Below are 26,294 nucleotides of genomic sequence, written 5' to 3'. Positions count from 1 at the left end.
CCATGCCCGGCTAATTTTTGTACTTTTAGTAGACACAGGGTTTCACCGTGTTGGCCAGACTGGTCTCGAATTCCTGACTTCAGGTGATCCACCCACCTCATCTTCCCTAAGTGCTGGGATTACAGGCGTGAGTCACCGCATCTGGCCAATTTTTTGTATTTTTAGTAGAGACAGGGTTTCACCATGTTGGCCAGGCTGCTCTCGAACTCCTGAGTTCATGTAATCCACCCGCCTCAGCCTCCCAAAGTGCTGGAATTACAGGCATGAGCCACTGCACCCAGCATCCACTGGAATGCTCTAAGAGAAGAGAGGTCTCATCTTTCTTGGTCAACATAGTCTTCCTAGTGCCAAGGTAGTGCTTGATGAGCAGTAACTGCTCAATATGCAATTGTGTAGCCCCAGAGACCACACTCAGCCCGTCTCCAGCTAAGCAGTGCCAAGACAACTATAAAAATACACCACTGGGGCTGGGCATGGTGGCTCACACCTGCAATCCCAGCACTTTGAGAGATCAAGACAGGCAGAATGCTTGAGGCTAGGAGTTCGAGACCTGCCTGGCCAACATGGTGAAACCCCATCTCTACTAAAAATACAAAAATTGGCTGGGTGCGGTGGCTCACACCTGTAATCCCGGACTTTGGGTTGCCAAGGCAGGTAGATCACTTGAGGTCAGGAGTTCAAGACCAGCCTAGCCAACACAGTGAAACCCCATCTCTACTAAAAATACAAAAATTAGTTGGGTGTGGTGGTGTGTGCCTGTAATTCCAGCTCCTAGGGAGGCTGACGCAGGAGAATTGTCTGAACCCGGAAGACAGAGGTTGCAGTGAGCTGAGATTGTGCCACTGCACTCCAGCCTGGGCAATAGAGGCAAGACTCTGTCTCAATAAATAAATAAATAAATAAATAAACCCAGTGTTACAGAAGAAATACAAATAAAAACCACAATGAGATACCACTCACACCCACAAACATGGCTATAATCAAAAAGGCAGACAATAACAAGTGATGACAAGGATGTGGAGAAAATGGAACCCTCGGACGCTGCTGGTGCAGCCATTTTGGAAAAACAATCTGGGCTGAGCACAGTGGCTCACGCCTATAATCTCAGCAGTTTGGGAGGCCAAGGTGGGCAGATCACCTGAGGTCAGGAGTTAAGACCAGACTGGCCAACGTGGAAAAACCCCATGCCTACTAAAGATATAAAAATTAGCCAGGCATAGTGGTAGGCGCCTGCAATTCCAGCTACTCAGAAGGCTGAAACAGGAGAACTGCTTGAACCTGGGAGGCAGAGGTTGCAGTGAGCTGAGATGGCACCACTGCACTCCAGCCTGGGCGACAGAGTGAGACTCCATCTCAAAAAAACAAACAAACAAAAACAATTTGGTACTTCCTCAAAATATTAAAACATGGAGTCACCACATGGCTCAGCAACTCCACTGCTAGGTATATAGAGAATTAAAAATATATGTCTACATTGCAGAAATGGGAGTGTATAAAAAAGAAAAAAAAATTTAAAGAAAATATACGTTTACACAAAAACTTATACATGAATGCTCACAGCAGCACTATGCATAATAGCGAAAGAGTGGAAGCAACTCAAATGGCCATGAACAAATGGAAGAATAAACAAAATGCGGAACAGCCACACAATGGACTATTATTCAGCCATACGAAGGAAGGAAGTATTGGTATATATTACAACACAGAAGAACCTTGAAAACGTCATGCTAAATGAAAAAGCCAGACATAAAAGGCCACACATGGCATTATTCCATCAAATGAAATGTTCAGAACAAATCCAGAGACGGAAAGATGAGTGGTTGCCAGGGGACAGGAAGTGGGAAGGTGAAGTGGTGTTTAATGGGTACACACAAGAGTTTCAGTCAGGAAAGATGCAAAAGTCCTCCCAATATTAAATAGCAGTGAGAATTGCACAATTCTATCAACATACCAAAAACAACTGAACTATACATTTAAAACTTAGAATTATATCTCAATAAAGCTATTATTTTAAAAGTAACAAGTGAACCCTTGGGTCTTAAAATTTTATGTAAACGTTTTATTAAGCTTTACTTAGATTATCATAGATAGGTCGATCTACCAAGATATGTTTCATTATTTCATTATTTTAAAAGTTACACGTGAACCTGGAAGTTTAAAAATGTTATATAAATGTTCTATTAAGCTTTACTTAGATAATCATAGATAGATTGATCTACCAAGATAGGCTTTCATTATTTCCCACTCACACTATACCTTGGGTATTCGTCAAAAGCATTCTTCCTAGATCCACAACAACTAACACAGGATTCTTGAATTTGAAATCATCAGGAAATATCACCTGAGGGGCAGAAATATCCAGTCGCACGGTCCATCGTTTACTCTCCTCCTGTACGAATAAAACAGTCATTAACCATAACTGCCGAAGCCCAACAGCTTTATCCATGGTGCTCAAGCATTTCTGGAAGCTGCAGCTGGGATTATGGAGTGACTTAGTGGTCTACTGTATTACAGCCAAAAGTCTAAGACAAAAGTAGATGTAAATGCTTGAGGATCTGAGAAATTATCACAGGCAAATATCTGAATGGCGGAGAAAAAAATAGCAAATAACTAAATAGGGGGATAGTCTGTACTTAAGATTCTGTTTCTAATTTACAGGGTTTAATACTTTAAAGGATTATAGAAATTAGAGAATTCAAATAAACATAGAACTCTAAACATTTGTACTTATTCAAGGGCATTGGTAACCACGAACTTCCATGCCAAAACATCTTAGTGAGAAACATAAGCTTTGACATTTGAAATATAAATAACACACCAATTCATGATTTGTTCATTGTTCTTCCCTTCAACCAAAATCAGCCTCAACCGTATGTATGTGGCAAAAGCTAATTTACGTTACCAAAAAGAAACCTCTTTTGTTTACGAGAATACTAATTGTCATACTTTATGTAGAAACATACACACACACACATACACACACACACACACCCAAAAACAAAAAACAGGGCTAATTCTCCATCCCATACTATACACCTCATTTTACTTGGATCATTTCTGCTTCTCTGACACCTATAACTTACTCTGCACTGTCCAAAAGATGCCACACTTTTTCTCAATGTGCCACCTGCTGCTGTATTGTAGCAGTGCACCTCCATGTCACCTTAGAAACTGTGTTTTACTGGACTATTTTGATTTCTTGAGACAAGGTCTCACTCTGTCGCTCAGGCTAGAACGCACATCATAGCTCACTGCACCCTCCAGTTCCTGGGCTCAAGCAATCCTCCCGCCTCAGCTTCCTGAACAGCTGGAACTATAGGTATGTGCTACCAGGCCCAGCTAATTTTTTTTTATTTCTTGTAGAGACAAGGTCTCACTATGTTGCCCAGGCTGGTCTCAAACTCCTGAGCTCAAATGATCCTCCCACCTCAGCCTCCCAAAATGCCGGGATTACAGGCATGGGCCACCTTGCCCAGCCTACCTACTGGACTGTGAAGATATCTCTTGGCCCTCCCTATCTATGGCATCCTCTTGACAGCTGGTCATTTGGCATCACAAAGTGCCTATCATCATACCCTAAAATAGAAGCTGGGGCATCATTCCAGTTGTCTCTTCTGGTAACAGTAAGTAAAAAAGAGAAACTCTCATGTGAAACATGCACAAAGTATCAGGTCTGGAAAACAGAACAAACACGAATCTTTTTTTTTTTTTTTTTTCCTTTTTGAGATGGAGTCTCACTCTGTTGCCCGGGCTGGAGTACAGTGGTGCAATCTCAATTCACTGCAACCTCCGCTTCCCAGGTTCAAGTGATTCTCCTGCCTCCGCCTCCCGAGTAGCTGGGATTACAGGAACCCACCACCATGCCCAGCTAATTCTTGTATTTTTAGCAGAGACAGGGTTTCATCATGTTGGCCAGGCTGGTCTCGAACTCCTGACCTCAAGTCATCTGCCCACCTCGGCCTCCCAAATTGCTGGAATCACAGATGTGAGCCATAGCACCCAGCCACAAAGATGAGTCTTGAAAGTAACCTCATCCTGGTCCAAGGAGACACAGAATCTAGTCAGTCACTCATTGTATTAGCTAAACCCTGACTATAAAAGACACAAGATTTTATTCTCTGCTAGCTGATAAGGATTTAATATTTTCCGTTTCTTCAGTTAGCATAACTGATATAAGTAAGCCTATCTACAGTAGGTAGTGACTTGATGGAAAGAATTCCTGCCCCTTCCACAATCCCCAAAGAGTGTTTATGGATGCCCACTTACAATGAAATCACCCACTAGCAAGCGATCAAGAGTTTGCCGAATTTCTGCCTTGGTCTGCATCTTCAGCTTGTTATATTGTCTTCGGGCAGCTTCAGCCACTCTCAGCTCAAGTTCAGACTGATAACCAAAACCTGCAAGATTGGAAATACACAGGAGAGTCAGAATTTTCACACGGCTGGGTGAACAAAAGTCCTACATCAATTCTCACCAAGAATTTCCATTAAAGTTTAAAAAAAAAAAAAAAAAAATCAGGCTGGGCATGGTGGCTCACACTCGTAATCCCAGCACTTTGGGAGGCCAAGGCGGGAGAATCACCGGAGCCCAGGAGACTGAGGCTGCAGTGAGCCATGATGACGCCATTGCAATCCAGCCTGGCGTGACAGAGCAAGACCCTGTCTCAAGAAAAAAAAAAAAAAAAATCAGTAACAACAGTTTCTTGCTCCAGTATGACCTGGCATAATACAGGGTAACAGGAATGAGACAAAAATGGGTAGTAGACAGTCATGGGGGAGAGGAGACAAGCGAGAGAAGCGTACCTAAGCTACTAGAATTTCTTAAGCCATTTTCTGAAATATTCCAAACTACTATATTTCCAAATTGTTAAAAAGCACTGAAAGACAAAGTGGAATTTCAAAGGAAGTGCCTTCTATGTTCTTTGTTTTTTCTTCTTCTTCCTCTAAGACAAAGTCCCACTCTGTCTCCTAGGCTGGAGTGTAGTGGCATGATCTTGCCTCACTGCAACCTCTGCCTCCCAGGTTCAAGCGATTCTCCTGCCTCAGACTCCTGAGTAGCTGGGATTACAGGCGCATGCCACCACACCCAACTAATTTTTGTATTTTTAGTAGAGACAGGGTTTCACCATGTTGGCCAGGCTGGTCTTGAACTCCTGACCTCTAGTGATCCGTCTGCCTCAGCCTCCCAAAGTGCTGAGATTACAGGCGTGAATCACCACACCCAGCCTTTCTATATTCTTTTTTTTTAAGACAGGGTCTTGTTGTGTTGCCCAGGTGGGAGTGCAGTGGTGTAATCATAGCTCACTGTAGCCTTGAACTCCCAGTCTCAAGCAATCCTTCTGCCTCAGCCTCCTGAGTAGCTGGGGCTACAGGCACGCACCACCATGCCTGATTAATTTTTTTAAGTTATTTTTAGTAGAGATGAGGTCTCCCTGTGTTGCCCAAGCTAGTCTCAAACTCCTGGGCTCAAGCAATCCCCCAGCCTCGACCTCTCAAAGTTCTAGGATTACAGGTTCCATGAGCCATTGTGTCTGGCCACCTTCTATATTCTATCAGTGACAGAGCAATGAAGTCACAGCATTTATGGCTACTGTTTATATGAAAAGACTAAAAAACTAGTCCAAAAACTAAAACAGCTTCATTGTAATAAAGGGGGAAGGGACATTTAAGAAAATACTATTGTTTTATAAATCTCCCTGTCCATAAAAGTACTTTTTCTGCACCTACTGTTTCAAATCTTTTTGGGGAACAAAGGGAGGCATAAATAAATCAATGATGACATTTAGAACTTTGCAGTATTTAATGCTGCACAAAGGATGTCAAAGAGACCACTGATCCTGTCATCTAGAAGGAAATTCTTGAACATTCCTGCTCAGTTCACTGGTCTAAAATATCCCGGGTAGCCAAGGAAACCACTGTCCTAGTGAAATAAAAGTATGGAGATCGCCGCTTTTCAGTTCCAAGATGCAGATTTCCAGTTACAATGCTGGCTGAAAATACAGCCGTGTGAAATCAATATCATGAAACTATTTTATGCCTGTAGTACTTTCATCTATTTTTGTAAGAATGTTTTGTAATTGAGAAACCTAAAAGAGATGATGAACTCCCTCACCCCATACTATTTTATTGCCTTTCAATCACTCTTGGTAATATTTTAAGATAGGTACTGATTCAAAGGTAGTGGCTTTCAGAAAGTACGGCTGCTATTCTTTGGTGCCATTATTCAGAATGACAGTATGACATAAAAATGGAAAAAAAAGAGAGAAATGAAAAGTATGACTAAATGCATGCTAAGTGGAGGCAAACAAAGAGAAAATATTTAAGGATATAGATTTATCTTGGAAAAGACTGTCCACAAACTTCTACCCTGATTTAGTAACAGGACAGGGCAACTCGACTGACTTACTCTACAGACCTTTTTTGTTGCTATCAGAGCATCTGAATAACCCTTGTCCAGAACACCAGAAATAACAATAAAGATGTTTTTAAAAAGGAAGATCAAACAAAAAAGTTAACCTGAGGTATGAACCTTTCCCTTGTAGAAAAAGTCTGCTACTTTTTTAATGGCCTGCGGATTGTATATGATGTTCAAGGGCCTTGTGCTGACATTGAGTCGCCTCTCAAAGTGGCTGTGTGCCGGATTTCTCTCATACAGCATCTCAAAAACTGGGTCATCTGGGTCTGCAGCTAAAGGAAAGAATAGGAATAAGAACATGGAACAAAGCAAAAACGATAACTTTATTCTTAATAGACCTGTGAGAAATTCTGGAAAAACAGACATTTTCTAAATTATTTTCCAATTAGTTCACATTTATGCCTATCTTTAAAATAGAAAGCCTAATCAGGATTGACTGTTTAATTTTCCACAGGAATTACGTAGACTGGCCTGTTGTACTACCTCCCATATCATGGAAACCAAGGACCTGAAGGCCCTGCAAGGTTGCCCAGTTAGCCTCAGGTTCGCATCTCCACTGAGAGAGGACCAGGCTGTCTCCAAGTCAAACCCGGGTGCACACAGCAAATCACTGTGCACAAAACAGAAAACATTCCCTCTTTTACTACTGATCAAAGACTACTGATCTGGTTTTTGCTGGAAAGCCCCCCAAAAAGAATTTTTAAATTATTTAAAAAAAAAAAAAAAAAAAAAAGGTCAGGCATGGTGGCTCATACTTGTAATCCCAGCATTCTGAGAGGCCAAGGAGTTCAAGACCAGCCTGGACAACATGGCAAATCCCCATCTCTACTAAATATACTAAAATTATCCGGACATGGTACCACATGCCTGTAATCCCGGCTAGGGCATGAGAACAGTTGCTAAATGAAAATTAAACATGTCTCTCTTCGAATCCGGGAGGCAGAGGTTGCAGTGAGCCAAGACCACGCTACTGCACTCCAGCCTGGGTGACACAGCAAGGCCCTGTCTTAAAGAAAAGTTAATTTAAAAAATTTAAGAATTAAAAAAAAAAACGTAGGACAAATTACCTGGGTAATGATCACTTCTGTCTGCAGATATAGTCTGTACACCAAAAGACTGTGAGACTCTGCCAACTTCTTTTTGCTATTAAACAAACACACAAAAATGCATAGACGTCAGGGTGAGAGGAGAGTAAATTCACTAAACAAACCATCTTACCCTTTAGCAACACACTCCCTTAGCACAATCAAATCAAAACCCACTTTACCTCAGATTGAGTACTTGCAGAATTGTTTCGTTTTCTGCCCTTTTCCCAATCTAGTGAGACCACATCTTTTCCTTTGTACTGACAATATGCTACTTTGCACTCAGCACATTTAATGAACAGTTGCTAAATGAAAATTAAACATGTCTAACTTTTCAAACTTTAAGTCTGCCTTCCCACCCTCTCCACAACCTTCCCCCAACCAAAATAAAACTATGGACAGAATAAGGGGTTAACTATTCAACCATTTGGACAGTTTGTTGCCAACGTAAGATCAAAGATCTTATCGTTAATAATGTATATTTTGAAAATTATATATATATATGTAGAAAACTTGAGATGTTTCTGTTTTGGGACCCTGGCAAGATGAGATTTCACGTCAGTGACTAAGGGTCAGAAGGCATGAAAATGACTATTAGATACAGAAGAAACCCAAACACTGAAATGCAGAAAATAGTGGTCTTATAGCATTTTCTTCCAAATCAGAGCAAAATAGACTATGGTGGCTACAACACAGGAGTGCAAGAAGGCATAGCCATAAATCTCACCAACATGTTCTCTTTAACAAATTCAAGAAACTTCTCTAATCCCAGCACATCAGTCTCAAGATCATCAAATGTCAGAATGAATCAGGTATCATTCGCCTAAAACAGACTACAATTTACCAACACTTTAGATACATTCATTATCCCACTGTTGTACATACTGGATTAGGGAAGACTAGAAGAGGAAACATAGTTCCTTCTGTAGCCAGGTCTCGAAGAAACAGTCCACCCAACCGGACTGAAAGCAACGAGGAATTTCTTCGAGGAAGAGACTCTGCTAGGAGTTTTACATCTATAAAACATAAGTAAAATAGTCGATACAATGCTTATGAGAGCCTGATGTGTTTTTAAAAATATTAGATATTCTATTTCACAGAAGATTATTAGAGATGATGAACTATTTTTCCTTGAAATTAAACAAACAAAAAACCCTATCTATCTATAGGTACATATTGGAGATATCACGGGTTTGGTTCCAGACCACTGCAATAAAGTAAGGATCACAATAAAGCGAGTCACACAAATTTTTTGGTTTCCCAGTGCATAGAAAAGTGATGTTGACACTATACAGTAGTCTACTGAGTGTGCAATAGCATTATGCCTGAAACTACAATACAGATACCTTAATTTTAAAATATTGTATTGCTAGAAAGTACTAGCAATCCTCTGAGTCTTCAGCGAGTTGTAATCTTCTTGCTGGTGGAAGGTCTTGCCTACATGTTGATGCCTGCTGACTGATCAGGGTGTGGTTGCTGAAGTGTTGGGGTTACTGTGGTGATTTCTTAAAATAAGACAACAACGAAGTTTGTTGCATCAACTGACTCTTCCTTTCACAGAAGATTTCTCTGTAGCGGGTGATGCTGTTTGATAAAGCATGTGTTTAACCACAGTAGAGCTTCTTTCAAAACCACAGTCAATCCTCTCAAACACTGCCATTAGCAACTAAGTTTATTTAGCATCCTAAAAACTTCACTGTCGTTTCCTTTTTTTATTGTGTTTTCTTTTTTGAGACAGGGTCTCGCTTTGTCACCCAGGCTGGAGTGCAGTGGTGCAATCATAGCTCACTGTAACTTCAGAGTCCTGAGCTCAAAGGATCCTCCCACCTCCCAAGTAGCTAGGACTACAGGTGTATGCCACCACGACCAACTAATTTTTTTTTTTTTTTTTTTTTTAGTAGAGATAGGGTCTTGCTGTGTTGCCCAGGCTGGTCATGAACTCCTGGCCTGAAATGATCCTCCTGCCTTGGCCTCCCAAAGTGCTGGGATTACAGGCATGAGCCACCATACCCAGCCTTTGGTTGTCATTTCAACAGTGTTCACTGTATCTTCAACAGGAGTAGATTCCATCTCAAGAAACCACCTTCTTTGCTTATCCGTAAGAAGTAACTCTTCATCCATTCAAGTTTGATAATGAGATCACAGCAATTCAGTCACATTTTCAGGTTCCACTTCTAATTCTAGTTCTCTTGCTACCTACCCCATATTTGCAGTTACTTCCTCCACTTAAGTCTCGAAGCCCTCAAAGTTATCCAAAAGGGTTGATTTCTTCCAAACTCCTGTTAATGTTGGTATTTTTACCTCCTTCCACGAATTACAAATGTTCTTCATGGCATCTAGAATGGTGAATCCTTTCCCAAAGCTTCTCTACATACTTTACTCAGGTCCATCAGAGGAATCACTATTTATGGCAGCTATAGCCTATGAAATGTATTTCTTAAATAATAAAAGTTGAGGCTGAAGTGGGAGGATCGTCTGAGGCCAGGAGTTTGAGACCACCCTGGCCAACAAAGTGAGAGCTCATCTCTGAATAAATTAAGTAATTAATTAAAGAAACAAACAAACTTGAAAGTTGAAATTACTCCTGGATCCATGGGCTGCAGAATGGATGCTGTGTTAGCAGGCATGAAAACAACACTAATTTCTTTATACCTCTCCCAGCAGAGGTCTTGGGTGACTGGATGCATTATCCACGAGCAGTAATATTTTGAAAGGAATCTTTTTTTCTGAGCAGTAGGTCTCAATAGCAGCCTTAAAATCTTCAGTAAACCATGCTGTAAACAGATGTGCTGTCATCATCCAAGCTCTGTTGCTCCATTGATAGAACACAAGCAGAGGAGATTGAGCATAATTCTTAAGGGCCCTGGGATTTTCAGAAAGGTAAATCAGCAACTTAAAGTCACCAGCTGCACTGGCCCCTAACAAGAGAGTCAGCCTGTCCTTGGAAGCTTTGAAGCCAGGCATTGACTTCTCCTCTCTAGCTATGAAAAGTCCTAGATGGCATCTTCTTCCAATAGCAGGCTTTTTCATCTACAATGAAAATCTGTCATTTAGTATAGCAAGGATCTTAGCTGGATCTTCTGGATAACTTGCTGCAGCTTCCCCATCAGCACTGGCTGCTTCGCCTTGCACTTTCACGTTATAGAGATGGCTTCTTTCCTTCAAATTCATGAACCAACCTCTGCGAGCTTCAAACTCTTCTTCTGCAGTTTCCTCTCCTCTCTCAGCCTTCCCAGAACTGAAATGAGTTAAGGCCTTGCTGTGCTTTAGGCTTTGGCTTAAGGGAAGGCTGTGGCTGCTTCGATCTTCTATCCAGACCATTCAAACTTTCTTCATTGCAGCAGTAAGGCTGTTTTGCTTTCTGATCATTCGTGTGTTTGCTGAAGTAGCACTTTTATTAATAATTTCCTTCAAGAACTTTTCCTTTGCATTCACAACTTGGCTAACTGTTTGGCACAAGTGGCCTAGCTTTTGGCCTATCTCAGCTTTCGACATGTCTTCCTCACTAAGCTTAATCACGTTTAGCTTTTGATTTAAAGTGAGAGATGTGCACGTTTAGCTTCTGATTTAAAATGAGAGACATGTGACTCTTCCTTTCACCTAAACATTTAGAAGCCATTGTAGGTTTATTAATTAGCCAAATTTCAACATTGTGTCTCAGGTAATAGGGAGGCCTGAGGAGAGGAAAAGAGACAAGGAATGGCCAGTCGGTGAAACAGTTGGAACATACACAGTATTTACAGTTACCATCTTTGATGGGCATGGTTCATGGCACTCCAAAACAAATAAAATAATAACATTACAAATCAGATCACCATAACAGAATAATCATGGAAAAGTCTGAAATACTGGGCAAATTACCCAAATGTGACACAGAGACACAAAGTGAGCACATGCTATTGGAAAAATGGCACCTGTAGACTTGCTCATTTTCAAATCTTCAATTTGTAAAAAATGCAGTGTCTATGAAGTGCAATCAGGCAAAGTGCAATAAAATGAAGTGTGCCTGTATCTATCCAGCTATCTAAACATACAAAGACCGTTAGAAGTTTCCCAGCAGAATGAATTTTAAATAGCACCTTTTCAATTCAGTTCAAGTAATCTGCTAGTTAATACTAAGTTTATGACAGCTCAATTTTCTACAGTATGAAGTCAAACAAACTGGCTTTAAAAAAAAAATCATTGTCCTTCTCCAACTACTGAGGAATCTCAAATAAGTTACTGTTTTATGGACTGAAATAAAAATATCTGTGAGATGTCCAAACCAACATCTGCATATTTATACACCTTTAATTCAAAGTCACAAAAAGAAGGCAAATAATGTCCAGTCCATCCTCATTATTCACAGATTCCATATTTGCACATTTGCTTACTTGCTAAAATTTGTAACCCCAAAATTAATCCTCATGGCACTGTCAGTCATTCAGACACTCACAGAGCAGAAAAAAATTCAAGCCGCCTGATGTGCACATTCCCACCTGAGTTCAAACAAGGCAACGCTCTGTCTCCTCGTTTCAGCTCTCACACTGTGAACAAACATCCTTCCCATGGTCTTCTATTTAGAGCCATGTTTTTCATGCTTCTGTGCTTTTTGCTTGTGGTTTCACTGTTTAAAACAATCCCCTAGTGCTAAAGTGCTGTCTAGTGGTCCTGAGTGCAAGAAGACTGTGATGTGCATTACAAAAATAATATGAGGCCAGGCGCAGTGGCTCACGCCTGTAATCCCAACACTTTGGGAGGCTGAGGCAGGCAGATCACGAGGTCAGGAGATCAAGACCATCCTGGCTAACACAGTGAAACCCCATCTCTACTAAAAATACAAAAATAATTAGCCAGGAGTGGTGGTGGGGAGGCAGGAGAATGGCGTGAACCCAGGAGGCAGAACTTGCAGTGAGTCGAGATTGCGCCACTGCACTCCAGCCTGGGCAACAAAGTGAGACTCCGTCTCAAAAAAAAAAAAAAAAAATGAGTATTAGAGAAACTTCATGCAGGCATGAGTCATAGTGCTATAGGCCATGAGTTCAATGTTAATAAATCAATAACACAATGCTCCTTGACTTAGGATGGAGTTATGATAAACCCACCATAAGCTGAAAATATCATAAGTCAGCTGAGCACAATGGCTCATGCCTGTAATCCCAGCAGTTCGGGAACCCGAGGAGGGCGGATTACTTGAGGTCAGGAGTTCAAGACCAGCCTGGCCAACATGGCGAAACCCTGTCTCCACTAAAAATACAAAAATTAGCTGGGCATGGTGGTGTGCACCTGTAGTCCCAGCTATTCAGGAGGCTGAGGCAGGAAAATCGCTTGAACCCAAGAGGCAGAGGTTGCAGTGACCAGAGATCACACTACTGCACTCCAGCCTAGGCGACAGAGCAAGACTCTGTCTTAAAAAAAAAGGAAGGAAGGAAGGAAGGAAGGAAGGAAGGAAGGAAGGAAGGAAGGAAAGAAAGAAAGGAAGAAAGAAAGAAAGAAAGAAAGAAAATATCATAAGTCAAAAATGCATTTCATACACCTAACCTACTGGACATCACAGCTTGGCCTAGCCCACCTTAAAAGTGCTCAGAACACTTACATTAGCCTACAGGTAGGCAAAATCATCTAGCAACACAGTCCACTGTAGACTATTAGCTGCTTACCTCATGATCGCATGGCTGACTGGGAGCTGTGGCTCACTGTTGCTGCCCAGCATCTTCAGAGAACATCATACTACCTACCTTTAGCCCAGGGAAAGATCAAAATTCAAAATCCAAAGTATGACTTCTATTGAATGTGTAGCACTTTTGTGCCACTTGTAAAGTCAAAAAATCCAAAGTCAAAGTATCCTAAGTCGAGGACTGTCTGTATATCTATATTAAATGTCTTTAAATACAGACACACATTTTAAAAGTAAGGTTAGGTACTGATCAATTGATGAACGTTATGACCAGAGGTTCACATGAACCTAACCCAGTAGTTCCCCTAAGAGCAATGGTTCCACATTGGGTAATACAGTTTTCGCACTGACTTTCTAGACTATCACTACAGCGAATAATGAGAATCGCCTGGACATTGGCCCACAGAGAGACAACAGTGGCAGGTAGTTTCTTAGGGGCAGTGTACCTGAAAACTCGAGCTGCATGAAAGCACTTTCATTCATTTGAGGAGTTCCTTGCTCCTTGTGTAACAGAGTCACTGTACCTCGCTGCAACTGCAAATTCAGTTTGGCAAAGACATGATCTCGCTTTGTATATGTGTTCATACACGAGGCATCTGCAGTGGGGTCAAAAAACTCCTCGGTGCCTAAATGGTAAGAGAGAAAAGACTAAGAAAAAACATGGAAGAATAAAAAAGCACCAGCAAGCAGACTGATCACAGTTATGATGATGTTAGTTTAATTATTTTTCCCTGTGTTAAGGAAGAACTCCAAAGTCATGGGTGACTGTTTTATAGTATTTCCTAATATAAAACAACCCTAATTGTTTTTTAAGGGATCTTATCAACTTATTATCAAACCAGGAAGGATAAGATTCATGATAAGGGATGGTACAAAGCAGTGCTGCCCAGTATGGTGAAATGGTCCACATCTGTGATGTCCAGTACAGTGGCCACTAACCACATGTGGCTACCGAGCACTGGGAGCACAATGTGGCTAATGTGCTAGTGCAATTAAGAAATTAAATTTTTACTTGTATTCAATTTGAATTAAATTTTAGTAGCCATTTGTGCTTATGGCTAGATATCGGACACTGCAGGTTTAAGAGAGGCTCTAGACTGGTATTCAAATTTCAGAGTTTAAAATTGTTGAACTTGTTCAAATTTAGCTCTTTTACAACCTCTGCCTCTCAGCTCTATCTGAAACTGCATTAATATGTACACTTGGTCATGGAGTTACAAATGGAGTATCTCCCAAAATATTCTTCTCTTAGCCTCTATGAACATAAACTGTTTTCCAAATATCTACTTTTGTTAAATTTGAAAAATACCACAAGCTGTTGCACAAATAACAGACCAATTTGTTTGAATCAAGTGAAGGCCAGCTCCCACCGTACCCAGGATCTCTTCGGGAATCCACTGCTCCTGTTGCTCTGCTGACAGTCCCTCAACCACATTCCCTTCTGGGGTTTGCTGCCCGTACCAGCCACCCCATCCAGGAAACCAGGACTGAAGATACTGCAGCATCCCACTGCCTCCACCAGGTTCTGGGTCTCCCGGAGAGGCTCCTGGAGAATCAAACTGAGGCTCCCGCAGACTCTGTGTCAATCACAAAGGAGCAAAGATGAGTACTCAAAGATAAAAGCAAGCTGTGACATGCTGCTGTTTCCCCCACAGGAGCATAAGCACATCAAAACTGCAGCACTCGGGGTGTGCTGGGTCTGAACAAATCCTCTTGTAGAGGATTTCTTACCTCTGCTAGTTCTTCTTGTTTGTGAAATCGATCATGAACCAGTTCACGCAAAATCTTCAATTCCTCAAAGCTCTGTTCCTCTTCAATCCGACACATTTCCTCCTGTTTGGGTGAAAACAAAAGCAAATAAACAAAAACACAAACGTTGTACATCCAGAGACACTGGACACCCTCACAAGCCACTAAAAGTACAGCACAGGAAACTCTCTGGTCCCCTGCATTTCCGCTGAAGGCCAAGAAACAAGATAAATAGTTCCATGATTGCTGTTTCTGGCTTAAGCAGCTTTCCATATAATCCAGTAGATGTTATTTGGTCTTAAAAACATTACTAACAATTCTCCAGAAATTGAGCTCTATGAAAGAAGGGGGAAAAAAAATCACTAACAAGTTTCATGATATCTGAGATGAACAGTGAATGGAGAGGGAATGAAGAAGAGCAGTACTCAGTTTTAAGAGTCATTAAAGCGTATGGACTGTTGCAGCACCCACATTTTGAACAGCACTGACCCCATTTACAAAGGGCTTCCACATGTATTAGCTCAGAGGAACAGTAAGCAGCCTAGTTATCGCTCTTCCTGAAACCCAGCACCAAGTTTCCACAGGAAGTGTGCGGGCTCCAGCTCTTTTTCAATTCATGTAGGAAATTAGCAAGAACGTGGTCATTTTCACTTGTTTCACACTAGTTAGGAAAGAACCATGATACCCAGCTACATTTTTTAAAAGCAGAATTAGCTGTCCTGAACTGCTTCTTATACTGTAACATTAAGAAAAAAGGAGATTTTACGTGTTTACTTGCTCATCTCAGTTGTAAATGAGATTTTCTCTCCCTCTGTGTCTTTGCCTGTGTCTTTAAGACAATCATGCAAGGGCTGGGCGCAGTGGCTCAGGTCTGTAATCCCAGCACTTTGGGAGGTCAAAGCGGGCAAACTGCTTGAGCCCAGGAGTTCCAGATCAGCCTGGGCAGCATAGCAAAACCCTGTCTCTATAAAAGATACAAAACTTAGCCGGGTATGGTGACGCGCAACTACTCAGGAGGCTGAGGTGGGAGGATCCCTTCAGCCAAGGAGGCTGAGGTTGCAGTGAGCCAAGACTGCACCACTGAACTCCAGCAAGGATGACAGAAGGAGATCCTGTCTCAGAAAAAAAAAGGGTAGGCTGGGGGCGGTGGAGGCTGAGGCAGGTGGATCACTTAAGCTCGTGAGTTCAAGACCAGCCTGGGCAGAAGGGTGAAACCCCATCTCCACAAAAAATAAAAAATTAGACAGTTGTGATGCGGGTCTATAGTCCCAGCTACTTGAGAGGCTGAGGTGGGAGAATGGCTTGAGCCCAGGGGGCAGACGTTGCAGTGAGCATGATCACGCCACTGTATTCCAGCCTAGACAATAGAGCCAGACCTTGTCTCAAAAAAAATTTTAAAAAAGGAAAGAAAAGAGAAAAGAAAATCATCCACAATGTCTGGTTTATTTTATCCTTCTCATAAGGTTCCTGCGTCAGTAACCATGTCTGACACTGATGATAAAAGCATTAGCAAAGTGAGTGGACCACCGCCTCAGGGTGCTGGCAGGAGAGGCGCTGACCACTAGGGATTCAGCATTGCCCTCAGTGACCACACAGCAGGAGCTGAAGGGAAAAGTACTCCTTTGTGCTTGGAAGAGTCTACTAAACAAATGGTTAGTTAAGGGGCAGTACCTGAGCCAAAATCCTGGAAACAGTCTAAGCTGCTACTGCAAAAATTGATGCTCACAAAACTGAAACAAAACAAGCAGCAAAGCAATCCCCAATACCTTCCCCCGAGAGAGCAGGCAGACAGCTAGAGAAGGGGTGGGGTCCCATGCCAGGGCTCCGGGAGGGGGCATTCTAAGGGCCTTTAACCCTACTATTAACTAAACCATGAGCTTGCCTTCACCACGCACTTCACCCTTCTCTGCCTGGCCTCTACCACCTAAATATCCAAGCTCAATCAAGTCCCCTGGGATTACAGAAAACAGAGGCCAAAGTTCACAGAGATTACAGACTCTGAAGTAAAGAATTAGGACTCGGATCAGGCTTTGAAGAGAGGCGGGTGACTGCCTGAAACAGTCTCTCGAGCTGGGGGGCAGGCGTGTGGGCACAAAGTCATAGCAGGGCCACGGCGTCTTTTCTTCCTCCTATCCCGTGGCCAGGCTCTCCTCGGGCAGCGGAGTGTGGAAGATGCTCCTGGCTTTGTTCTCACCCTACTAAGACCAATTCTATCCTGTAAAATTTTGCCACTTTGGCATGGGACTTTATTACTTCACAGATCCCATTTTCTTTAGTCTTTGAGAGAACATTCTTACCTTGTGAATAAGACAAGAAACACAAGACCACAGTCCACTTACCTTGTCATCTGTGGAGAGCAGGCCTCCTTTTAACTTGTTGAAATACTTGTCAGTGTAAGATACAGCATCGCGAGCACGGTGCAACATGAAGTCCCAGGTGCAGCGTTTCCTCTGCTCTCTGATCTCATATAAGTTAGCATTCAAAGCAAAATACCACCATTCTCGGCAGCTGAAATAGTCCATAACAAGGTAATCACTTCTTACAACAAAAGCAACGAAAAGGCTACCAATCCAGGACAATCCACATAACCCCACTCCTCTCCTGAGACATCTTTTCTCTTGTCAGCCACCAGTTTATATATTAAGCTCATCTTAATATTAAACCCACTAGGTGGAGAAGGCAAATCTGCCAAAGAACATCAAATAATAGACCGCACATGTATATATCAATAACATAGTTCTCAATTGGTTTAAATTTTACTATCCGTCCCCTCCACTGACAGAATATCGAAGGCTGACTGTAAGGTAAATACCGTCTTAAGATAATTACCAAGGATGTGACTACTACAGATTTTTAATTGAGTACTTCTAACTAAAGACATGGAACTACGTAGGATCTTTAAAAAGTTTTATTATATCACACTGGTCAAGTTTATCACTGCAACATGAAAACAGGATTCAGTTTCGCTATGGAGGCTGCAAAGAGTACTATGTAAATGTTGACCAAACAGCCTGGGAGAAAAAACACAGGGAAGTAGGTTCAAAGAATATTTAAAGTATTTTAATACACACCAGATCCCACCAGAGCAACATCAGCCTACTTGCTGAATGAGACTGAGAGGATCCTCTGAATTTTACTACACTCAGTCTAACAGTAAGCTGATGACACCAAATAAATATACAGAAAGAATATCAACAATGATAAATAACGGGAATGGCATTCCAAGGACCAGAAAAAAATCAATTGTACTTTTATCTCCAAACAAGGGTAAAGGACAGTAAGGCGTATTTCTGATCCATGCACATAATAAGAACAGACTCCCAAATGTATTTCATGACCACACTGAGAAGCCCTTACTTCTTAGATATCGCCACTTTGGGTTTCCACTTTCGGAACTTCACCTGCCTCTCCTTTCGTTCCAGCTCCTTGAGGAATTCCATGATTTGCCGGTATTGCAGCTTTTTATTAGAGGTTAAGAGATACTAGGTTAGAATTGGTTTGTTTCTTTTACTCAATTAAGACCTACATCTAACAAGAACAATTCACATTAGTTGATCCACTGAATTGAAACCCAGTGCAAACTGAAACACCAAAATATCAGCATCAAGTGGCATGTTTCTCTGAACACTGACAGTTAAGCCTATGCATTGCCATATCGCTTGTATTTTTTGTTCAGCTCTTAAAAATATCAAAACAAAACTAGCCTTCTTTCCAATCCATACCACCAACTAATTAAAAAAAAAAAAAAACTAACCTGAGATCAACCCATTTTAACTATGTAACAGATAGTGAGTTTTATACCTAACACAATTTTGGTCTGGACGGAAATGGTCTCAGGTAAACTTTCTTTCCTGGTGAGGACACATTAATATCAAGACTTTCACCGCAGTCACCAGTGTGACAGTGAGTAGATGCCACTGAGAAGAAAGGGCATACCTGAGAGAGTTTCAAGGGAATGGTCTCCAGCTGAATATCACAATCAATACGGGGACTGTGCCGAGACCGCAGGGGCTTCTTGGAGCAGTTTCTCTTCAAAAGAGCAGATGCAAACACAGGCTCCAGGACGTAGTGATGGCTGCGACTCTCCATGCTCCTGGCCATGGCCTCCTGTGTGTCACAAGAACACCTGCTCTGCTCAGAATGGCTTTCCGTCTGGGAGTCACTCTTTTACAGTGTTGGGGTTTTATGAGAAACAGTGGAGCACAGTCACAGGCTGTGTCACAGCAGCAAATGTTTTTGTCTGTTTTGTTTTTATTCATTTTTATTCTTTTTATATGAGGACAGGATCTCACTATATTGCCCGGTCTGGTCTTGAACCCCTAGGCTCAAGTGATCCTCCCGCCTCCCAAAGTGCTGGGATTACAGGCATGAGTCACCGGGCCTGGCCAACAGCAAATGTTTTCAGGATCAAGTAACATGTTGGTATGTTATCTAATCAACAGTGTATTGTATCAAAATCCAAAAACACTATAAAACTGGATTATAAAACTCTCTAGTATTTTAAATTTTTTATTTATATTTCTTTTTTCTTTTCTTTTTTTTTTTTTTTGAGATGAGTCTTGCTGTGTTGCCAGGCTGGAGTGCAGTGATGCAATCTCAGCCCACTGCAACCTCTGACTCCCTGGTTCAAGCGATTTTCCTGCTTCCGCCTCTCAAGTAGCTGGGATTATAGGCACGTACCACCATGCCCAGCTAATTTTTATATTTTTAGTGCAGACAGGGTTTCACCATGTTGGCCAGGATAGTCTCGATCTCCTGACCTCATGATCCGCCCACCTTGGCCTCCCAAAGTGCTGGGATTACAGGTGTGAGCCACTGCGCCCAGCCTTCATATTTCTTAATAGGTAATACATTCACATGGTTTAAAATTTTAAAGGAAAAAAAATGTGAAATCTCTCTTTCCTGGTCTCATCCCCAGCCACCCACTTACCTCCTCAGAGGCAACTAACACCACCAGCTTCTCATGTCTCCCACCCGAGCCATTCTGTACACATGCAGAGACATCTGTAATTTTCTGTTTTCTTCAACAAATGCTATAAATGCTGTTTTTACCTTAGTTTAACTTCATACTATATCTTAGAGACTATTACACAGTCATCATAAAGATCTTTACCTTTATTATTTATAGCTGCATATTGTTTTACTGTATGGATACAGTGTTTATGTAATCGAATTAAAACAAAAACCGGCCGGGTAGGGTGACTCACGCCTGTAATCCCAGCACTTTGTGAGGCCGAGGCAGGTGGATTACCTGAGGTCAGGAGTTCGAGACCAGCCTGGCCAACATGGTGAAACCCCGTCTCTACTAAAAATACAAAAATTAGCCGGGCATGGTGGCGGGTGCCTGTAATCCCAGCTACTTGGGAGGCTGAGGCAGGAGAATCACTTAAACCCTGGAGGTGGAGGTTGCAGTGAGCCAAGATCGCACCACTGCACTCCAGCCCAGGCAACAGAGTGAGATGCCATCTCAAAAAAAAAAAAGAAGAAAAAAACCATCATGTACAATAGTATCCAAGTGAAAGATAACCCTGGGTGGGGGGAAAAAATGAGCTATTTTCCCCCATTTCACTTAAACCACCTATAAATTATTTATAGAAGGATTAAACTGGCTGGGTGTGGTGGCTCACACCTGTAATCCCAACACTTTGGGAGGCCAAGGTAGGAGGAGCACTTCAGGTCAGGAGTTCAAGACCAGCCTGGCCTGGCCAACATGATGAAACTCCATCTCTACTAAAAATATAAACATTAGCTGGGCATGGCGGTGGGCGTCTGTAAACCCAGCTACTGGGGAGGCTGAGGCAGGAGAATTGCTTGCATCCGGGAGGCAAAGATCACAGTAAGCCAGGATTGCGCTGCTGCACTCCAGCCTGGGCGACAGGGCGAGACTCCATCTCAAAAAAAAAAAGAAAAAGAAAAGGAAAAAAGATTAAACTGAGATGTTTTTTAATCCTTCACAAACAATAATATTTTATATCTGATGATTTATGACTTTTTAAATATCGCTTAAGGGAATGCCACCAAAGTGAAGTTTAAACATAAATGCGATAAGAAAGCTCCTCTTTAAGATTCAGTGCTGGTGCTCTGTTCATTTCAAATCTAGATGCCTAGGCCAGGTGTGGGGGCTCACGCCTATAATCCCAGCACTTTGGGAGGCCAAGCGGGAGGATTGCTTGAGCACAAGAGTTTAAGACCAGCCTGGACAACAGAGTGAGACCCCATCTCTACAAAAATAAATAAATAAATGATGGAAAAAATCTAGATGCATAACTATGTTACATGCACATGCAAACAATGGAATACTATGCAGTAGTCAGAGCAATGAATTGGAAGTACAAACAGCAACATCTTAAAAACACAGCTTTAGTTGAATAAAATAAACCAAAGAAACCTATAGTCTAGTATAAATGTAACACGTACATAAAATAAAGCACTATAAATTGTTCAACGTCACATACATATCAAGTACCTCAAGCAAACACACTTGAGAGTGAATGGCTTTAGAGGAACAGTGGGTGGGAATGGGAATCAGAGATGCAGGAGACAAAAGCCTCCATGGCGGTGATCCTACGCCACTTCCCTTCCATGCTGTCTTGCAACAAAGCCCCCTGCCGAAATCATACCTGTAACTCCACCTGAGGCAAATCCCCCAGTAAAGTGCAATCGACATCCCAATAGATGCTAAATTCTGCTACATCTAATTGCTTTTTCCGCATTAGTTTCTGTACCTGAGGTAAAAAAGACAAAGAAGAAAACAGGATGACTGTCTTTATTCGTGAATGTCATTCATTCAACAAACCATTTGTAAAAAATCATGTGTCAGGTACTTTACGAGGTGCTGTGGATATATAACTCAAAAACATCCTTCTGCTCTTACAGAGTTTAAAATCTAGCTAACTGGGGATACAAACATGGAAATACATAATTTTAATGACACAGAGGGAAGCAGAAGAAAAATCTATATGATGCTATGAGCAAACAAGAAAATGTCACTGTGCAGATGACTGTCGAAAGATGTAAAAGTTTCAGGCAAATGGTCAGGTGGGAGGAAAGGGCTGGGTCAACCATACAGTCCTCCCTCAGTATCCACAGGGAGTTGGTTCCAGGAACCCCAAAGATACAAAAATCTGCAAATGCTTGAGTCTCTTAAAATGGCATAGTATTTGCACACAACCTACCCATATATCCTCCCTGTACACTTTAAATCATCTCTAGATTACTTACAATACCTCATACAATATAAATGCTATGTAAATCATTGTTATACTGAATTTTCTTTTTTTTTTTTTTTGAGATGGAGTTTCACTCTTATTGCCCAGGCTGGAGTACAATGGCACGATCTTGGCTCACTGCAACCTCCACCTCCCGGGTTCAAGTGATTCTCCTGCCTCAGTCTCCTGAGTAGCTGGGATTACAGGCATGCGCCACCACGCCGGGCTAATTTTTTTATTTTTAATAGAGATGGGGTTTCACCATGTTTCCCAGACTGGTCTTGAATTTGTGAGCTCAGGCGATCTGCCCGCCTCGGCCTCCCAAAGTGCTGGGATTACAGGCGTGAGCCCCTGCACCCAGCCAGAGGGGGATTATTTTTGATCCTCTGTTGGTAGAATCATGGATATGGAACCTGAGGATATGGAAGGGCGACCATGCAAAAGGCCTGGTATCTTCAGGGAACAGTGGGTCTATCTGTGTAACTGGAACACTGGATGTGTGGGGTGGGGGCAGTATTGGTACATGTGGATGAAGAAATATTTGGGATGAGGAGTTAGCTAAGAGTTGAGAAAAGTAGCTTGGAATGTTACTAGGTACACTGGGTTGAACGGTGTCCTCCCTTCCCAAAAAAAAAAAAAAAGTCATAACCACGCAGAAGCGTGTATGTAACCTCATTTGAAAATTATGTCTTTGCAGATGTAATCAAATTAAGAGGTCATACTGGTTTAGTGGAGGCCCTCATCTAACGGGTATTGTCCTTACAAGAAGAAAAACGACACAGGGAGAAGGCCACGTGAAGACGGAGGCAGAGGCTGCGTGAAGCACCTGCAAGCTGAGCAAGCTCAATGACCGCCAGCAGCTAGCCAAGGAGAGATGCACGGGACAGTTTCTCCCTCAGCCTCCAGAAGGGACTGATCTGGCCACAACCCCTTGATTTCAGACCTCTCATCTAGAGAATAAATTTACGTTGCTTTAAGCCATCTGGTTTGTGGCAATCTGTTAGGGCTGCCCTAGTTATCAAATTCATTAGGAAAGGAAGTTTATGCCATGCTAAAGTGTTTGGACTTCAGGCCTTAAGTGATGTGGAGCTGCTGAACGTTTTGATGCAGGCAGGTAACACGATCAGGTATGTGTTTCAGAAAGAGAAGGCTGGTGACGGTGTAAAGTAGGGCTTTCCCTTCAGTGTGCCAGAAAAAAATGAGTTATGAGTGCCTCAAGTATGAGCCAGTATATGGGATCAAGTTACATCTTAGAAACATGTGGTTACTCTGAGCTGGCCACTTCCAGCCCCAAGCAGCCACAGCCATTTGGCCCCGTGTACTGTACAAAGACTATCTTTTTACTATGTGGGTTCTGACAGGGAAAACACTGGAAAGCATTGGTACCGGACAAATAGAAAGATCCTGGAGATCACAGAACAGGGTATTTCATTAGTCCAGGTAAAACCTGACAACATCCTGCAGGGTGACGGTCATATGAGGATGGACAGGAAGAGCTATGTTTGAAATGCTTTGTAGGAAAAAGTAGCAGGACCCTGTGAATAACTAGATATGGAAATTGAAGTGTAAGAAGCGAAAGGAGGAGCACACAGCTTCTAGAGATCAGTGTGGCAGGCAAGAGCACAGGGTGAGGAGCAGGGATGGCACAGTCTTTCATAAAGGGCCAGAGAGTCAACAGGTTAGGCTCTGCAGGCCATGCAGTCTCTGCTGCAATTCCAGTACTCTACCGTGGACAACACTAATGAGCATGGCTGGGATCTAAAAAACCTTCATTTACAAAAACAGGTGAGAAGCCAGACTCGGCCACAGGTCATAGTTTGCCAAGCCCTAATTTAGAGTTGGTCCACCCGTGTTTCAAGGCCTGGTTCCACTTTTCACTCCACCTCTTACGCTGCAGTGTCCTTAGTAGGGTTATTAGGATCACAGCAGTGGTGAAAATCAAGGCGAACTGAATGAGTTAAATCATGGAAAGTGCTAAGAACAGTGCCTGTCATATAAAAGTACTCAAAACTGTTAGTTATTATTGGTTTTTACATTCAGTAAAATGTTGGGAAATAAAGAAAAACACTTCGTTTGGGGGACAAAATGGGCAGATGGAATACACAGGATCATTCTAGTAGTTATGACAAGCTGTGGTATAACATGAAATATATTCGATCTTTGTCCCAGGTTCCTCGCACAGAGTTCCTAAAACCCTTGGAAGTTCCTGACAGGAGTGTCATTGTTGTTCCTAAAAACCCTCATGATCACACCTCAGTATATGCTAATTAAGTGACTTTTGATGGGGTCCGTAGTCAGCCTCAAGATGGGGCTCATCACGAAAAGATCAAGTAATTAGAGGGTTGGGCCTTTCAGTGCCACTCACTGACCTCTGGTTGGTGGCGCTGGAGATTAAGCTCCATAAAAACTTTGAACCATGAGATCTGCTAAGCTTCCAAGTCGCTGAACACTGGAGCAGGGCGTGGCCCTCTTTATCTAGATATTCACCTGTATCCTCATCACATCTTTTATTATAAACCAGCAAACATAAGTAAAGTGTTACCCTGAGTTCTGTGAGCCATCCTAGCAAATTACCAAACCTGAGGAGGGGAATTGTGGGAACTCTAACTTCTAGTCAGAAGCACAGGTCACAACCTGGGCCTTGTGACTCACATCTGAAGTGGGGGGTGGTCCTATGGGACTGAGCCCTTACTCGGCGGGGTATGCAGTAACCCATTAGTGTCAGAATTGAGTTGAACTACAGGATACCAAGTTAGTATGTGATGGAGAATTGCTTGGTGTGTCGGGGAAAACCCTCACACACCTGGTGTCAAAAATGTTGTTTTTTGTGTAGCGTGTGAAGAAACAGAGTGTGTTTTGAGACAAGCAGTAGTTTTAAGAAAACCACGAATATGAAGGTCAAAGGGTGGAGAATGGAATTCAAAATGTGGAAGCCATTAGCAAATATTCCCCGGTGGTAGCTACAACTATGAGTTTACCCAGGGAGTAAACTGTGAGTTTACCCAGGGAGTGTACGTAACACGAGAAGAAAATCAAACACAAAATCCTTTCTGCCTCTTAGTTTCTTTGTGCATAAAATGAAAGTGATATAACCAAAGGTCAGAGAAAATTACCTGTTTCCCTGTCAGCAAATTTGATTTGCTGCAAACACACAAGAGACACCCATGCCCTACCACAGAAGGCAATGGAAAAGAATGTGATTCATTTACATAACACAAAATGGCAAAAGGCAGAGCCCCAGATTCCTAGAGCATGGCTTTCTTCCTGCTTTGTCAACACATTTCATACTCACAGGCTCATTCACAGCATTTTGCATGGACACATTCTTAATGCAGATGCCAAATGCAAAAGGATGGGAGGGATTGGTGACACCATCTTCAAAGCGTAAATGGACATCTTGAATTTTTAACTGCAAAGAGAAAAAAGAAAAAACAGCTGATGCACCTGCAGAATAGTGTTCCAAAGAAAAGAAAAAAGAAAAAGCATTTAAATAACTGCTATGGGTGAAATACTATAGTTAGGGGTCAAACTGCCCTTGAGCCCTTGAGCCACTAAAGGAAACCACAGCAGGCACTTTATACAAACACATCACACACATATCCAGTATCCTGTAAGTTCCTAAGAGTGTTACAATAACTCTCTTGTTATGTTATGTTATAATATGTTATATTATGTTATAATAACTCTCTTGTGATTTGTTTTTACCAAAAGAGCTCCAATACTTTCATTAAATCATTTCAGAAGACATCTTTTAAAAAGAAATTAAAGAAAGTAAAGCCATTGTATACAGACAATTGTTCCTCCTGCTCTGCTGATATCTTCATCTTGCCTCTATGTCCCCACATCTGGACCAAGGAAACCAGCACGGCACATAAACTTTGTATGTATGTACACATGTATGTATTTATTTCCCTTAGCCCCTCCCTGTAAGTGGGCTACAGAAAAGGCACTCTGCTTTAATGAATTAAAAAATAATAACAGGCTGAGCACAGTGGTTCATGCCTATAATCCCAGCACTTTGGGAAGCTGAGGCAGGAATATTACTTGAACCCAAGAGTTAGAGACCAGCCTATGCAACATAGCAAGACCTCACTTCTACTAAAAATTTTTTTTAAATAGCCAGGTATGATGGCACGAGTCTGGAGTCTCAGCTACTCAGGAGGCTGAGGCAGGAGGATTGTT

General features: G+C 42.0%; 1 protein-coding gene across 2 annotated transcripts in view; it reads right to left on the bottom strand.

Annotated features, from left to right (window-relative positions):
* VPS13D (vacuolar protein sorting 13 homolog D (S. cerevisiae)) overlaps positions 1-26,294 on the bottom strand; it is a 281,733-nt gene that overhangs the window by 239,771 nt on the left and 15,668 nt on the right. For both annotated transcript variants that reach the window (XM_011962545.1, XM_011962546.1), the window contains exons 5-17: positions 25,405-25,521; positions 21,525-21,629; positions 18,841-19,011; positions 18,262-18,362; positions 17,244-17,412; positions 14,887-14,988; positions 14,531-14,732; positions 13,602-13,781; positions 8,385-8,515; positions 7,482-7,557; positions 6,516-6,686; positions 4,267-4,397; positions 2,257-2,389 (exon numbers count right to left, since the gene is read on the bottom strand). In XM_011962545.1, coding sequence (XP_011817935.1) covers positions 2,257-2,389; positions 4,267-4,397; positions 6,516-6,686; positions 7,482-7,557; positions 8,385-8,515; positions 13,602-13,781; positions 14,531-14,732; positions 14,887-14,988; positions 17,244-17,412; positions 18,262-18,362; positions 18,841-19,011; positions 21,525-21,629; positions 25,405-25,521 — 1,789 coding nt within the window. The remainder of the gene's footprint in view (positions 1-2,256; positions 2,390-4,266; positions 4,398-6,515; positions 6,687-7,481; positions 7,558-8,384; positions 8,516-13,601; positions 13,782-14,530; positions 14,733-14,886; positions 14,989-17,243; positions 17,413-18,261; positions 18,363-18,840; positions 19,012-21,524; positions 21,630-25,404; positions 25,522-26,294) is intronic.

Source organism: Colobus angolensis, unplaced genomic scaffold, assembly GCF_000951035.1.
Source record: "Colobus angolensis palliatus isolate OR3802 unplaced genomic scaffold, Cang.pa_1.0 Scaffold596, whole genome shotgun sequence".
Classification (NCBI taxonomy): Eukaryota; Metazoa; Chordata; class Mammalia; order Primates; family Cercopithecidae; genus Colobus; species Colobus angolensis.
The sequence above is the reverse complement of the archived record's forward strand: the minus strand, read 5'-3'. Positions and strand labels throughout refer to the sequence as shown.